This window comes from Leucoraja erinacea, chromosome 33, assembly GCF_028641065.1.
Source record: "Leucoraja erinacea ecotype New England chromosome 33, Leri_hhj_1, whole genome shotgun sequence".
NCBI classification, from domain to species: domain Eukaryota; kingdom Metazoa; phylum Chordata; class Chondrichthyes; order Rajiformes; family Rajidae; genus Leucoraja; species Leucoraja erinaceus.
Window position 1 is genome coordinate 11,957,693 of NC_073409.1, and position 16,035 is coordinate 11,973,727.

Below are 16,035 nucleotides of genomic sequence, written 5' to 3' on the forward strand. Positions count from 1 at the left end.
GTGAGAAAATAGGGAGGAATTTGTGCAGATATGGAGGCATGTTTAAGGTGCTTTAAAACAGAAACACTCGAATCCTACAGCTCAGATACATCTGTGGAAAGAAAAAAAGAGTGAATGTTTTAGAAAAACGTCAAACAGATTATAAGCAAATGCAGAGGCTGGGTAAAGAGGGAAGTGAGAAAAGAATAAATGGTGGCGGCAGGCAGCAGACAGGCAACAACCAAAGGGACAATAGTGCAAAGTGAAAAGCTGGTGGAAATGAGTTAGACAGAATTGTCAGAAGACTTGCTCATTCAATACATGAATGGATTGGTTGTCTTAAGAGGAAAGCTTGGACAGTCTATGTTGTGGATACTGGAGATTAGAAGATTGAGAGGGGGTGATAGAAGTATACTAGATCTTGAAGTTTCTCGATAGGGTGGGTGTGGAGAAGATGCCTCCTCTACTGGGTGGATGATCTAAACCAGGGTCACTGATTAAAAATAGGTCCTTTTAAGTCAGAAATTTAGCAACTATTTTGTCTTAGGTGTGTGTCTTTGAAATTAATTTCCTTAAAGGGCAGTGAAAGTAGACTTTGGATACTTTTACTATAGAGGAAATGTAGTCTTCATAAGCAAAACATGAAAGGTTACCAGGCGGAGAGGGACTAAATGGAAAAGTAGAATTGAAGTTATCATCAGATTAGCCATGATCTTATTGAATGCCCCACTGGTTCGAGAGGCCAAGTGGCCACCCCCTCCTGCTCATGTGTTCAGATATTCCAAATTTGCATGACAAGTAAATGTGGCAAAGACAGGGTTGGATAAGGAGTAAATAGAAAGAATAAAATTATTATATTAATTCCTGGGAGATGTCAAATATAGAAGAATGTAAAGTGTCCTGCTGGAAGACAAGGTGCTGGCCTCGAGCTCGTATTGAGCTTTATTTGAAAAGTGGACGTGAACAGAGAGCTCAGAGGGGGAATCTGATGGAGAACTACAGGTAACTGGAGGCTCAAATGTAGGCATTTTAGAGGTGATCACCCATTGCATTTAGTCTCCTCAGTGCTGAGGAAATGATGTTGAGAGCCGCAAGTACAATAAATGCAGCTGTGAACAGCTTCAGTCACAAATTCACAATCTGATCATCCACATGTGGGAAATAAACCTTATACTAGTGGACTGCAGAGATGCCGTAATTGTGGTCGTGGTCAAGAAAGGACACATCGGATTGTGGTAACACTGCTGCTTAATCCATGGAACAGTTCCACAGTTGCCAGAGTTCCTCACAACCGCCTTGTCCTATTGGCTGAAAAGGTAAAACCTAATCCAGTATGGATTCCATACATCATGAGGGACAATGAGTATAATCTTCACCATGTGAATACTCCAAGACAATGCTGAGAGCAGTACCAGTCACTTTACATGGCCCTTTTAACCTCACTAATGCCTTTAACTCCTGTAATTGGCAGGGACTGCGGAACACTTTTAAAAGATTCCCACAGAAATTTGTCTCCATTTTGTTAGCTCCAAGATAGTATGAAAGTCGTGACACCAACCAATAGAAGATCGCAGTGAAGACCTCATGTGGAATAAGGCTGCATCATTCCATTCTCGAATCTTTTCCTTGCAATGCTACTGTTCACCCACCACAAACTTGCTGGTGTAAGGCTAACCTTCAGAACCAATGGGAAACGTCACCCACTGAGCCTATGTACTACCCTTTGTAACTGGATGCTTGACTTTTTAATAGGCAGATCTCAATTGGTGCGGATTGCTAACCACATCTCCTCCTCAGTGACCATAGACGCAGGTGTACCTCAAAGCTGTGTGCTTATTCCTCTGCTCTACTATCTTTATTTTGTGACTGTGTGGTTCAGTGGTTCTTAACCTTTTTGACACCAGTACATGCATACGTGAACAAAATACTGTATGTGGTATGTACCTTTGTTAGGTTCCTAAACATGGGCTCAACAAATTGATATGTTATTTGTGTCCCCTTCATGCCCCCCGGCAAAGCCCCAAATGACCCCCAGGTTAAGAACCACTGGTGTAGTTAAACTCAGCTCATTTGCCATGGATAAATTTGCCAATGAAGCCACTGTTGGTGGCCGAATCACGGGTGGGGCGATAAGTTAACGTACAGTAGAAGTAAAACACCTGGTTGAGTAGTGCCACAATCTCTCACTCAACATCAACAAGACCAAGGCACTGATCATTAACTTCTGAAAGGAGATGCCGGAAGACCACTTGCTACGTTCCATTTGTGGGTCGGCAGTGGAGACCCACAATTCCTTGCTTCAAATTCCTTGACATTAACATTTCAGATGACCTGTGGACCACTTCCCATAACTCAGCGAGTGGTGAGCCTGTGGAATTCTCTGCCTCAGAGGGCGGTGGAGGCAGGTTCTCTTGATGCTTTCAAGAGAGAGTTAGATAGGGCTCTTAAAAATAGCGGAGTCAGGGGATATGGGGAGAAGGCAGGAACGGGGTACTGATTAGGGATGATCAGCCATGATTACATTGAATGGTGGTGCTGGCTCGAAGGGCCGTATGGCCTACTCCTGCATCTATTGTATATTGTCTAACTCGGGAGCTACCATTGCCAGCGGTAGACATTGATGTTAAAGTTCACCATCGCCTTCATTGTTCCAGCAGAGTTGGTTGACTGAGGTTATCTGAAGATCAAGACTTCAGACCTGCATAAAACCTGTCATCTACAAGTGGCCACTACCCTGCTCTATGCTTCAGAGACCTGAACTTCCGTCCAACAGGCATCTCAAAGCACTGGAAATAAAAAAATCCTTCAAATACACAATGAGGAGGAAATGATGAGGCACAAGGAGAGTTGCTAAATTTTATGTGACTGTGTGGGGTGGAGCTGGTTTTGGTGGTGACCAAGGAAGACACCAGAAGGCAGCAGCGAGAAGTCTCACTCCAGAATACCGAAAGGGGAGAGAAACCGAAAATGTGGTTGGAGTGGCATCACAGGGAAGGTGAATAATGGGGTGGGTAAAGGCAGGGCAGGGATTCTCTGTGTAAACTTCCTCGTTCTATGTTTAACATAGATTTATTTTGAAATCACATTCTCAGGAGGCACTTGCCCAATCACTTTCTGGGGATTTTGTCAACCTATCAGTTTCACAGAAAAATGGGCATTTTGGAATTGAGGCCTGACATCTAAGAATATCACAATTAGTTGTTGCAATTTAATCTATTGATGAAAGAATGTCATTAAACTGGCTGATCAAACATCAGCAAAACATGCATTCAAGAACAAAGATCTCTTCAATTTATTTTTAACCAAAGAAATTATGGTTTAATGACTGTACAAATGAAGGATTTGCTGTTTTATTTTATTACACCACAAGGTGGCAGACTCTTCCCAGGGTGATTTCCACTGAAAGTTACTTACTCTGCGTGCAATACATGCCAGTCCAGCCCTGTGTACATCGACACTCTCCATCATAAGCATTGCACACTGCTCCGTTATGGCAATTACATGTGTGGATGCAGTTGGGGCCCCAGTAGCTTGATTGGCAAGCTGAACAGAATGGAAAAGCAATGAACAAAGAAAGAGAAACAAAAATTACAAAATGAGTGTAGTTGCAGTATGGTTATTGCAAACAATGAAAAATGTGTCGGGTATTTCCAGGCCTGAATACTTCGTGCACACATAGAGCAGAATTGATGTTCACATTTCTTTGATGTATTCATTATTATTTTGATTAGAAACTTGTTTGGAAGGAACAGGCCCTTCGGCCCACTATGACTGCACCAATCATGATACCAATATAACTCAGCCCATCTGCCTGCCTGCTATATTTCTCCATTCCCTGTCCGTTTGTGTGTCGATTTAAATGCCTCTTAGACATTGCTATACCTGGTTCTATGACCTCGTCTGACCACCCATTCCAGGCATTTACAACTCTCTGTGTAAAAAACTTGCCTCGCCCATCTCCTCCGAACTTTCCCCCTTTTTTTTTATGTTGAAGTTATGCCCTCTACCCTGGGAGAAAGACTAACTATCTTATCCATGCTTCTCATATTTTGTTTTACTTCTATCAAGTCACCCCTCAGCCTCCAACAGTCCAGAGCAAACACTCCAATTTTATCCAACCACTCCTTACAGCTAATGCTCTCCAATCCAGCCAATATCCTGGTATGCCTTTTCTGCACCCTTTCCAATGCCTCCAAATCCTTCCTATAGTGTGGTGACAAGAACTGCACACAATACTCTGTATGCCAATTTTCTATCCAACTTACCGACTCACCATGGGTCCCATGTGACTTAATCAAATTAGGAGATGCAGCGAAAGAACCAGAGATGACATAATAATTTAGTAATGTTTCGTAAATAAAAGGAAAGTTTGATAATCGGGATCTAATTAGAGCCACAAGCATTTTGGTAAACACATTGATAGTTTTGTGTTTACTTGTATCCATGTTGATTAACGCAGCTGGTGTCATGGGAGGGAAAAATTGGTTTTGAAATCTTCCATGGAAAAAGTGCAGTGCGAGGGAAATAATCCAGAATAGCGAAAATGTGCCCAATCACAATAACTGCTGGGCAACACGGATGTGCTGAAAGCCAGAGATTCATTCAGCAACGCAATGTGTGCAATTTAACCCACATTTATGGAGCACAAAGTATCGACCCCACGTATCTGTCTCCCCCTGCTATTGAGGCAATGCAGTGTAGGTTCACTAGGTTAATCCCCGGGATGGCGGGACTGTCATATGAGGAAAGATTGGAAAGACTGGGCTTGCATTCACTGGAATTTAGGAGGATGAGAGGATATCTTAAAATAAAAACATATAAAATTATAAAAGGACTGGACTAGCTAGATGCAGGATAAATGTTCCCACTTTTGGGGGAGTCCAGAACCAGGGGCCACAGTCTAAGATTAAAGGGGTGGCTATTTAAAACTGAGATGAGAAAAAACGTTTTCACCCAGAGAGTTGTGAATGTGTGGAAATCTCTGCCATAGAAGGCAGTAGAGGCCAATTCACTAAATGAATTTAAAAGAGAGTTAAATAGAGCTCTAGGGGCTAGCTGAAGCAAGGGATATGGGGAGAAGGCAGGCACGGGTTACTGATTGTGGATGATCAGCCATGATCACAATGAATGGCGGTGCTCCTGCACCTATTTTCTATGTTTCTATGTATGCAGTAAATGCTAATAATCCAGACATGTAACTGCCCATTTCTCAATATGTTCAGCAGATAACACTTCTTTATCACAGTCAGTCATTCAAGCCCTTACTGCCATCATGTAATAGATTGCATCCAGAAGTCAGCCAGCATGGTCCACTGGTAGTAAATTGTGAAATGTGTGAAAAACAATGTCTGGAAGATGAATAGAGCATTTTTAATGTTCAGTTTCTTCGAGTGAAGCATTTCCTTCTGGTTACTTTCTGCCATGCAATGATTTATATATGACAGACTAAAGCCCATTATCAAATGAGGTTGATATAATGAGTGAGTGCATTTGTGTCTGTGAGCAGGCACAATATGGGGATGGGACACGCACACACACAGTAACTCGTATTAAAACTTAGCATCTTTTGGTCAGGCACTTTAACCAGGAGGAGAGAAGAGTTGTACATGTAGTTAGGATGAACAGGTCAGGTCTGTGCATGTCGTAATGAATAGCGAAACAAACTGCTTAAACAAAGAGGGAAGCCTTTTCTTACTGGATTCTCAAAATAAAACAAATATAAATAAATCAAAAGAAGAAATAAACCTCAGCATCTAATAACATTAAAAAAAAATCCAGTATTACATTAATGTACTATTTTAAAAAAAACTTCCAAACTAACTTTTTGTGTTGCTCACATATTTGGGCTTGGATTGGAGGCTTTGAGGCATGCCTACTGAAAGTGGCCGACTCACTCCACATCAGGCTGGAACTATTGGAAGCCGACTTAAAATGATTGTTTTATACCACAATTGCAACATTTCTTCTAACTAACAAGGTCTATACTTTGCGTGTATCTATTCATCTCCCTCAAAAGCAATAGACGAATTGCTGGTATCATGCACATTTTCAACCAATGTCTCCATTATCTTTGAGTTTTGTAATCTGACTTGACCATGGAACCTAGTTCTCATTAATGACTTGTTCCAAGGAAGTTCCAGCTCATAGCATCTAATGTTGTAGTGCAGTGATGCCCCACAGCTCCCGGCCAAGGGGAATGTGAATGATTCTTCGTGGCTCCAGTGATCAGAGGGATCCAGTGATGCTGCACATTTATCAAGGAGTTATGTAATTCGAAAAACAATTTGTTTTCTCCCATTTCAATCCTTTTATCACTTTCAGGCAAGATCAGGATAATTGGAAAAAATTCCAGATGGGAGATGAGTTCAGTATGATACAGGGGTTCATGGTCCAGGAGCACAGGCTGGAAGGGAGGTTGAGGCAGATTCAACAATAACTTTAGTGGAATATAGATTAAATTGGGGGGTTCTGCGGGACCAAAACTAACGAGAGCGTATTTTCAAAACCCATCAGAAAGATTCTCTGGAATGCTTCCATTCCAATCAACCTGCAAAGATAACGTGAAAATGCCACCTCTGCCTCAGTTTCCCCACGTTGGGGCGTCTCTGCCAATGATCTGCTGGGTCCCTGGTGAATGGTGCTCATCTCTCAATTGCTTCTGCTACATTTATATATTTACGTTTTTTTAAACAAGAATCTGCTTCAATCAGGAGTGAAATTCCAAGATAATTGGGATCGAGGGAATCATGCCTTTTATATAAAGTACAAGTGTGAATCTAACACATCGGATTGCTGGTAAGGTGCTGGATATATACATATCTTCCCATCACTTACTCTGAGCACAATCTCTTCCAATCCAGCCTGGGTAGCACTGACAGGAACCATCAATAGGGTTGCAAGTGCCATTGTTTGAGCAGAAGCAAGTGCCAGAGCAGCTCTTGCCAAACCTTCCACTTGCGCAGACTGTGGAAAGAAACAAAATGCAGACCACACTCATTAACAAGCTATTGACACACTGGACTTTTGTTTTGTTTGGTAAAATTATTTATTGAAGGGTTAAAGTAACCTGTATAAATATATACACACACACCCACACACACACACACACACACATACATACCGTGAGAGACTTTGCTGAAAGCTTTATTAAAATCCATGTAGACAACATCCTTTCCCCTACCTTCTTCAATCTTCTTGGTCATCTCCTCAAAACACTGCAAAGAAGTTGGTAAGACAAGATCTCTATCGCTCAAAGCCACTTTTTAAGAAGGGAGGGAGAGAGAAAATAATCTTAATAACATCGGTTGGGGAAACTGCTTCTCCAGATGCAAGCAATTTAGAAAGTCCTAAATCCCTACGAAAGGTAAATCTTCTTTCTTATATTTTTCTACCACTAGCATGGATAGGGGAGAACTTATGTGGCCTACAATTTCCAGAATTTTCGCAAGGTCCCACATAAGCTTAGTATACAAACTTAAAGCACATGGCATTGGGGGTTCAGTAGATGTGGATAGAGAACTGGCTGGCAAACAGGAAGCAAAGAGTAGGAGTAAACGGGTCCTTTTCACAATGGCAGGCAGTGACTAGTGGGGTACCGCAAGGCTCAGTACTGGGACCCCAGCTATTTACAATATATATTAATGATCTGGATGAGGGAATTGAAGGCAATATCTCCAAGTTTGCGGATGACACTAAGCTGGGGGGCAGTGTTAGGTGTGAGGAGGATGCTAGGAGACTGCAAGGTGACTTGGATAGGCTGGGTGAGTGGGCAAATGTTTGGCAGATGCAGTTTAATGTGGATAAATGTGAGGTTATCCATTTTGGTGGCAAAACGGGAAAGCAGATTATTATTAAACGGTGGCCGATTGGGAAAGGGGGAGATGCAGCGAGACCTGGGTGTCATGGTACACCAGTCATTGAAGGTAGGCATGCAGGTGCAGCAGGCAGTAAATAAAACGAATGGTATGTTGATTTCATAGCAAGAGGATTTGAGTATAGGAGCAGGGAGGTTCTACTGCAGTTGTACAGGGTCTTGGTGAGACCACACGTGGAGTATTGCGTGCAGTTTTGGTCTCCAAATCTGAGGAAGGACATTATTGCCATAGAGGGAGTGCAGAGAAGGTTCACCAGACTGATTCCTGGGATGTCAGGACTGTCTTATGAAGAAAGACTGGATAGACTTGGTTTATACTCTCTAGAATTTGGGAGATTGAGAGGGGATCTTATAGAAACTTACAAAATTCTTAAGGGGTTGGACTAATGCAAAGATCCGATGTTGGGGACCCAGGACAAGGGGTCACAAACAAGGATAAGATCAAAACCGAGATCTTTTTTCAGCACAGAGAGTGGTGAATCTCTGGAACTCTCTGCCACAGAGGGTAGTGACCATTTTGGCTATATTTAAGTGGAGTTAGATGTGGCCCTTGTGGCCAAGGGGATCAGAGGGTATGGAGAAAAGGCAGGTACGGGATACTGAGTTGGATGATCAGCCATGATCATATTAAATGGCGACATGCAGGCTCGAAGGGCCGAATGGCCTACTCCTGCACCTAATTTCTATGTTTCTATGTTTCTATGTTGACTACTCTTAATAAGCTTATGCTTCTCCAGGTGCGAGCAAATCCTATCCCTAACAATCTTCTTTCATATTTCCCTACCACTCATGTAAGGCTTACTGGCCTACAATTTCCTGAATTGTCGCAGCTGCTTTCTTAAACAGAGGAACAGCATTGGTTAGAGCGTGAGAATAAATGGTTGGAAGGATGAAAGTAGCGGAATGCCATGAGGATCAATACTTGACACACAATTATTTATAATCTTTATAAATAGTTTGGGGGAGTGGCAAAGTATAAGACTTCCAAGTTTACCGATGATCTGAAAAGAGGTGATATTGAAACAGGTGGGACGGCATGATTTGATGAGGATATTTGGATCTGCAACCAGATACAGGTAGGTTGAGGGAGTGGGTGAAAACTTGGCAAATAGATTTTAATGCAAAAAAGTGTCAGGTCACACAATTCGGTAACAAGAATCAAAAGGCAGATTAACTAAATGTAGAGCAGTGGGAGATTGCAACCTTCACCCTGTTTCAACTAATGCAATCAACCCGACGTGCACAAACAAATAGATCAAAGTCAGCACATTTCTGGTAAGGATGCACATTTTGTGTCTTTAGCATTGGTAACCTATTGACTCGATATTACAAAGCAGTTTAGGAAATGCCATGTCATACTGTATTATAGAAAACCACATCCACAGGAGTCTCTACTTTTGACACCAAAGACACTTGCAGGTATAATAAAGGCATTCCAGTGTACACCACAGGACTGAAGAATCAGCTCATGAATCCCTGAGGAAACTCAGTGCAATAAAATGGACAAGGGGCAAGTGAGGGCAGTTAGTCTGAGAAATTCAAAACATGCACTCATACAAAGACTGCAGACTCAGCACCTGTCACACAGCACCAAGCAGTGATGAAACACAGAGCATCGAGGTAACAGCCTCATTGAGATAAGAGAGAAACAAGTGAGTGCAGCAGCTTCAGTACACTGTATAACATCAAGTAAAGGGCCTGTCCCACTTGGCCATCATTTGCGCCTCATTTACGAGTCATATGTAAAATAGGTTGATGTGTTGTGATGCGTGACGTCATTAGAATACCCTGTGGCGCACGTCGACGTAACCATGCGTCACCACGCGATACACGTGAGATGTCGGGACGCCAGCGGGAGACGCCAATGCGTCAGCGTGCGTACACCATACGTCACGCAGGTGCCATGCAAGGATTTAGTTACACTACGAAATCCTGGAGCGCCGCAAGATACTGCGCGCCACCGCATGCAATTCCACACCTCACCATTGCGCAATGAGTGCGTCACCCACGCGCACCCCATGCGTCATGACGTGTCGACCTATTTTACATATCACGCGTAAATGAGACGCAAATGACGGCCAAGTGGGACAGGCCCTTAAGGCCCTTTAGCTCAAACAGCTGGTGCTGGTGCTAATACTTTAGCTGCTCTCTCAATGGTGCTTTATGGTCACGTGAAGAGAATGGGCTAATTAGGGATAGCCAGTACGGCTCAGTACATGACAGGTCGTGTCTCACTAACTTGTTTGAGCTTTTTTGAGGAGGTAACGAAGGAGACTGATGAAGGTAGGGTGGTGGATGTTTTATACATGGGTTTTAGTTAGGTTTTTGATAAGTTATCTCGTGATAAGCTGATGCAGTAGCTTAAGATATACAGGATTTATGACAACTTAGTCATGTCATTGTCATTGTCAGTCACACTGTGATACCCTGCACAGCTGGGTATTTTGCTTGCAATTATTCCCAAGGCATACACTTGGGTGGCTGCCCAAGAATATTCACCTTCTCTGGAACTGTACAACAGTGGCAGAGTCAATGTCTTCAGGAGAAGAGGGACAAAGAAAAAATGAGAAAAATAATAATTCTCTTATGCAAAACTTTTGCCACAACACAAGTACACTTATTAGACCAACTACTCATAAACAGAATTCCTGAATTAGAGCATCTTCTTGTTTAACTATCCCCCACTGAGATACAATTTTGCTGAACCACTCACTGTTCACTGCCATTGCAAATGTTAAGCAATAAAAGCAATGTTGTAGGATTGTTAATACTGTAGATTACAAATATTTTACGACTTGAAAATAACTTATTCCACAAACTTTATTTTAGTTAATCAGGTTCCAGCCTTGAAGCCACATATAACCCTTCTAAGCCTTTTGATCAAACAAACATATCGACCTCAGACCACTCATTTGGCAGATTAAGCCCCGAGTCAATTAGAGACTCTTCTTGTTTTAAGTTGCACATGACAGGGGTTCTATAGCACAGCATAGCAAATCCTCCTTCAGATGACTTCTTTGATGGTATAGCTTGGCTTTTTAATGGACTAGGAATTAATCATATTAATCTATATTCAATCAATATTTAATTACTGTGCATAAAAACTTTATGAAGTTGGGCAAATAAACTATTTGGGGAAAAAAGTTGGGCAATCATTAGAAACTTATAATTGAACTTGCTAACAAGCTTAGCACTTATTTCAGGTACAGTGCCATGGGAATACAATCTAACTTTTCAGAAAAAAATCAAAGAGATAAGCCTGCATGGTGCCAATGAAACATCTCGTTAGTTAGAAACATTGCTTCGGAATAGGGCTACATCATTACTGCTTCATCCTCCGACATATAAACAGTGCTCATGTTCTCCAATGCCGGACACCCTTAAAATGTAGAGAATCAAGAGAAGACAGTGTTTAGGGAATGTAGAACAGTTTGGAGTCACACTTTCGGAGTCATTACCGACACGTTCCTGCAGGTGATGTGCCAAGGACAGTCACAAGGACACAGATGGATTGTGTTTGGTCAGTATCTTGCTCTATTGCTGAGCTGTCTTCTCAGGCACCAAGCGATACAGGAAATCAGCCTCGGCAAGCAGCCCAGAAATGTACAGAACAGATAACTGATGCATTATTCTACAGTATCAACACTTTGATCTTGTATACTATTGAACTGCAAACACAGCATGACAATATTCCCTACCATAACACATCAAAAGGATCTGCCGATATACTGAGGTTCTTACCACAGTAGGTATGTGTCCATTGGCACAATGGTCTATATGAACAAAATGGGAGCAGACTCCATCAAAGTGCAGCTGGGCAGTTGCACGTTACACTGACTTCTTGGCAGAAATCACAATACTTTTCATATTAAAATCATGTAAGCCCATGTCAGGTTTACTTGATCTGAGAGTTAGCCTAATGTAGTCAAACACAATTAACATTCCAGTCAGTAGTCACTGACAGAAGAAGAAAAAACTACAAGGAACTGCAACCAATTCATTATGGCATGAACTGCTGAGTCTCAGCAGTCCTTCAGAAACCATAACAGGTGGGATGCACTGTAATGAAGCCCTCCAGCAGTTCCAGGATTACTGATGACTGATGATACCATGCAACGCTGCTACCCAAGGAGGAACAAACTGTCCCCATGAAGCCAGAGTAGGGACATACAATGATCAAAGCGATCAGATTTGAGGATCTCAGAGATCTACCAGCATTTTCAAATCCCTTCGGTACTTCAAGTTATCCTGTTGGCTCTACTGGCTACTCTATCAGGAAGACTGGTGAATCTTACACAATTAACCTGTCTGTGGATATGTGCTTCCACATCCCTTTAAGGAAATCTACTGTGTACAGGGATAGCTCCAAGCAGACTGAGCGACACATTGCTATCTTCCTTGTGTCACAACTCTTTAGAGATGGGGGAGAAAACGTCTCAAGATTACCCTGCAGAAACCTCTTAAACCTTGGGTGCAAGGTCGTGGTCAGAGAGTGATACAGTGTGGGAACAGGCCATTCAGCCCAACTTGCCCATACTGGCCAACATGTCCCAGCTACACTAGTCCCACCTGCCAGTTTTTGGTCCATATCCCTCCAAACCTGTCCTAGCCATGTACCTGTCAAACGGTTTCCTACATGTTGGGATAGTCCTTGCCTCAACTGCCCTCTCTGGCAGCTTGTTCCATACATCCACCACCCTTTGTGTGAAAAGGTTACTCCTCAGATTCCTAGTATATATTTTTCCCTTTGCCTTAAACCTATGTCCTCTGGTCCTCGATCCACCTACTCTGGGCAAGAGACTGTATATCTGCATGAATTATTCCACTCATTATCTTATATACCTCTATAAGATCACCCCTCATCCTCCTATGCTCCAAGGAATAGAGTCCCAGCCTACTCAACCTCTGCCTATAGCTCAGACCCTCTAATCTTGGCCACATCCTCATAAATCTTCTCTGTACCCTTTCCATTTTTCCTACAACATGGTGCCCTGATCTGAACACAATTCTCTAAATGTGGTCTCACCAACGTCTTATATAACTGCAACATGACCGCCCAACTTCTATACTTGATACTCTAGCTGATGAAGGCCATTGTACCAAAAGCCTTTTTGACCACCCGATCTACCTGTGACTTCACCTTCAGGGAACTATGCACCTGCACTCCTAGATCATTCAACTCTACAACACATTGACTATTTGATGGTCTGTAGTCCACCCACAACAAGGTGTTCATCCATTTCTTGTTCATCAACTCCAGGTCTGGGGGATGCAGATGGTAAGAGAGCCCAGGAATGAAGAAGATTGCAAAAAGTGGTGTTCTCTACCCAGACCATCATGGGTACCTACCTCCCCACCATTGAAGGGATCTACAAAAGTCGCTGCCTCAAAATGGCACCCAACATCATCAGGTACACACGCCACACTGGTCATGCTCTCATTTCACTCCTGCCATCGGGAAGAAGAGAAAGGAGCCTGAAAACATTTGCCTCCAGGTTCAGGAGCAGCTTCTTCTCTACAACCATCAGGCTATTAAACATTACAACGTCCTACTAAGCTCCAAAGAACAGGCTTGGGTGGGACAATTACTGTTATTTTTTTAATATACTGAACTTTTTGTTATTTATTACAGTGTTTGCACAGTACTATGTTTACTTAGCTGTGTGTGCTGCTGCAAGTAAGAATTTCATTGACGTTTGATCTCTTGGTCATGTCAAAGATACAACAGTCAAAACTTAAATGCGATTATAGGGAATATACACTGACCAAGAGAGTAAATCTTGATCCACCAATTTACCAATCAAAATCACGATGGTCTAAATCGAATTCACCAAGTGATCTCCTCCACCTGCCCTTGAAACTCGCCAGGGCCCCACTTGCTATGCTCCTCTGAAACCTGCCTGGGCCACAGGGTCCATACTCCACTGAAACCCTCCAGGGTTTCACTTCCCAGAAACTCATCAGGTTTTCTGGGAAATTTATTACACTACTACATAGTATCTAAAAAAGTGAAATTGTGCTGGGAAATTCATCAAAATAACGTTAAAATAGTTCACAAAATCTGACATTTTGGTAGCAGTCCAGAGAATGCTGGAATATTAGAGAATGCACATGGTAAGAGTCACTGGGAAGTACAGAAGAATGACACTGTGGGATATCTATAGAAGATTTACAACAAGAGATTTACAAGGAGTGCACACTATGAAAAGTGGGGTATATGGAGAATACATATTGAGGAAATAGAGGAGTTATATGAAGATGGTATGGAATCAGAGGATTTTAAACAACTAATAATGGTATAGAGAGATTAAGATTGGTATATTTAAGAGATTTGCACCAAAATAATGTGAGATACAAATGACAGAAATAGTCAGAGAATAGATAGGGAAGAGGGAGATGTTTGTATTATATATAGACAATATGTCAAAAGACAGTGAGAGAGACAATGAGAATTTATGGCCAAACATTCTGGTTTATCTAACAGTTAAGAACAAATCGTATTGGTTGGTTGCAACCTGAACTATACCCACATGTCATGGGATAACATAACATGAAATCATTTATGACATTCCATTCCACCTTTTGGTTATTGCAGCTTTCAAACACGACCTGAAACGTACGTGTGGAAATCCCCACTGTCAACCTTATGATGAAGGTCATTCATTTGATTTTTGATACTACATTTAATTTTACACTAAATCTGCCACTGAACTGCAGGAACACATTGTTTACTGCGAATTACATTTTCCCTTCCACCTCCAGGAGTCTATTAGTTAAAACACCAATGCGTTTCATAAAACTGTCATATATACTGAGCCTGAAAGAAGGATCGACCTCCTGGTCAGTATTATTTAATCTTGAAGAAATGCTGGTCAGAGGTATTGTTGAAGTTTGTAATGTTGGATTTTATCGTATACTTGAATGAAGCTTTAATATCACATTCTGTTCTTTACTGAGCTCACCTCCAGCATTCTAATCATTTACCACCTTGGGAAACTATAGAAAAAGTAGTGGAATGAACTAATTAAACTTCTCTTCAAAGAGTTAGCCAGATATCCTGATTCTGTGCTGCATGATTTTATCAGATTCCTGTAAAACAATAAATATGACAATTTTTTTACATAATGTAAAATAAAATAATTATATTCTTGATACTGCAAGTGCAAGAAAGTCCATTCAGCCCGGAGGAAGTGATAGAGATTTGGTCTGTTGATACCAGTGAATGCAGGTTCAAATCCACCATTCCTTACACAGTGGACTTTGAGGCTCAGACTCGCTATGCTCTTGACATCAGAGATTTTGTTACAAAGCGAAGAGTCACTTGCTAAAATGCACAAAAAATAGAATGCTGGTGGAACTCATAACAACCATAAGGTTGCCTATCTTTTTCCTCCACATATGCTGCCTGTCTGACTGAGTTCCCCAGCATGGTTTTTGCACCAGATTCCAGTATCTGCAGTCTCACATGTCTCTACTTATTAAAATGATTTCAGTTTTGTGTTCATGTAGTCTTCAGTAACTCGCATTGAATATTCATGATATTCAACATATTGCCATGTTCCTTACCTTGGTCGCAGAGGGGACCCGTAAAGCCCGATAAGCACTCACAGTGGCCTGTGACGTGATGACAAGGTCCATTACTGTGCACACACTGGGGACAAGCTTGCTTGCAATGATGGCCATAAAATCCAGGCGAACAGACTGAAAGAAAGTAGAAGCGCTCATAGACTAAACAAATTTCACAGGGTTTTATTTTCATAAAATGCTGATCAGAAGATTATCAAGCACTGAAAGAAATGTCAGAGCTTAGGTCTTGGATGAATGATCAAAATCAGTGATGTGCCAGAGGCCGGAATTACCTCTTCTTAAGCAGACATCTGAGAGACAGAGTGATTTCCTTCCTTCTTGCCAAGGGTAATATGTGGAGATCAAATGTATGAAAGGAAAACAGCTTTTGAAAACCCATTAAATGCAACCAGGCTAGGCTTCATACTTACTCCTCTGGCATGTAGCTCCTCGATATCCAGGCGCACACTCACAAGTTCCATCCTCGGGTGAGCACGTACCCCCATTGTCACAGTTACAGGAATTGGAGCAATTTGAACCCCAACGTCCCTGCACACATATATTATCACAGTGAATCCCTGGAAAAAGCAAATAGGACAGTGTTAAACACAACCAGA

The 16,035-nt window shown here is 41.9% G+C and overlaps 1 protein-coding gene across 1 annotated transcript in view; it reads right to left on the minus strand.

The window, feature by feature from the left end:
• The window catches only part of megf11 (multiple EGF-like-domains 11), a 177,504-nt gene that overhangs the window by 16,652 nt on the left and 144,817 nt on the right, over window positions 1-16,035 (minus strand). Inside the window, exons 13-16 of the mRNA XM_055661343.1 lie at window positions 15,850-15,996; window positions 15,419-15,553; window positions 6,814-6,942; window positions 3,394-3,522 (exon numbers count right to left, since the gene is read on the minus strand). Coding sequence (XP_055517318.1) covers window positions 3,394-3,522; window positions 6,814-6,942; window positions 15,419-15,553; window positions 15,850-15,996 — 540 coding nt within the window. The remainder of the gene's footprint in view (window positions 1-3,393; window positions 3,523-6,813; window positions 6,943-15,418; window positions 15,554-15,849; window positions 15,997-16,035) is intronic.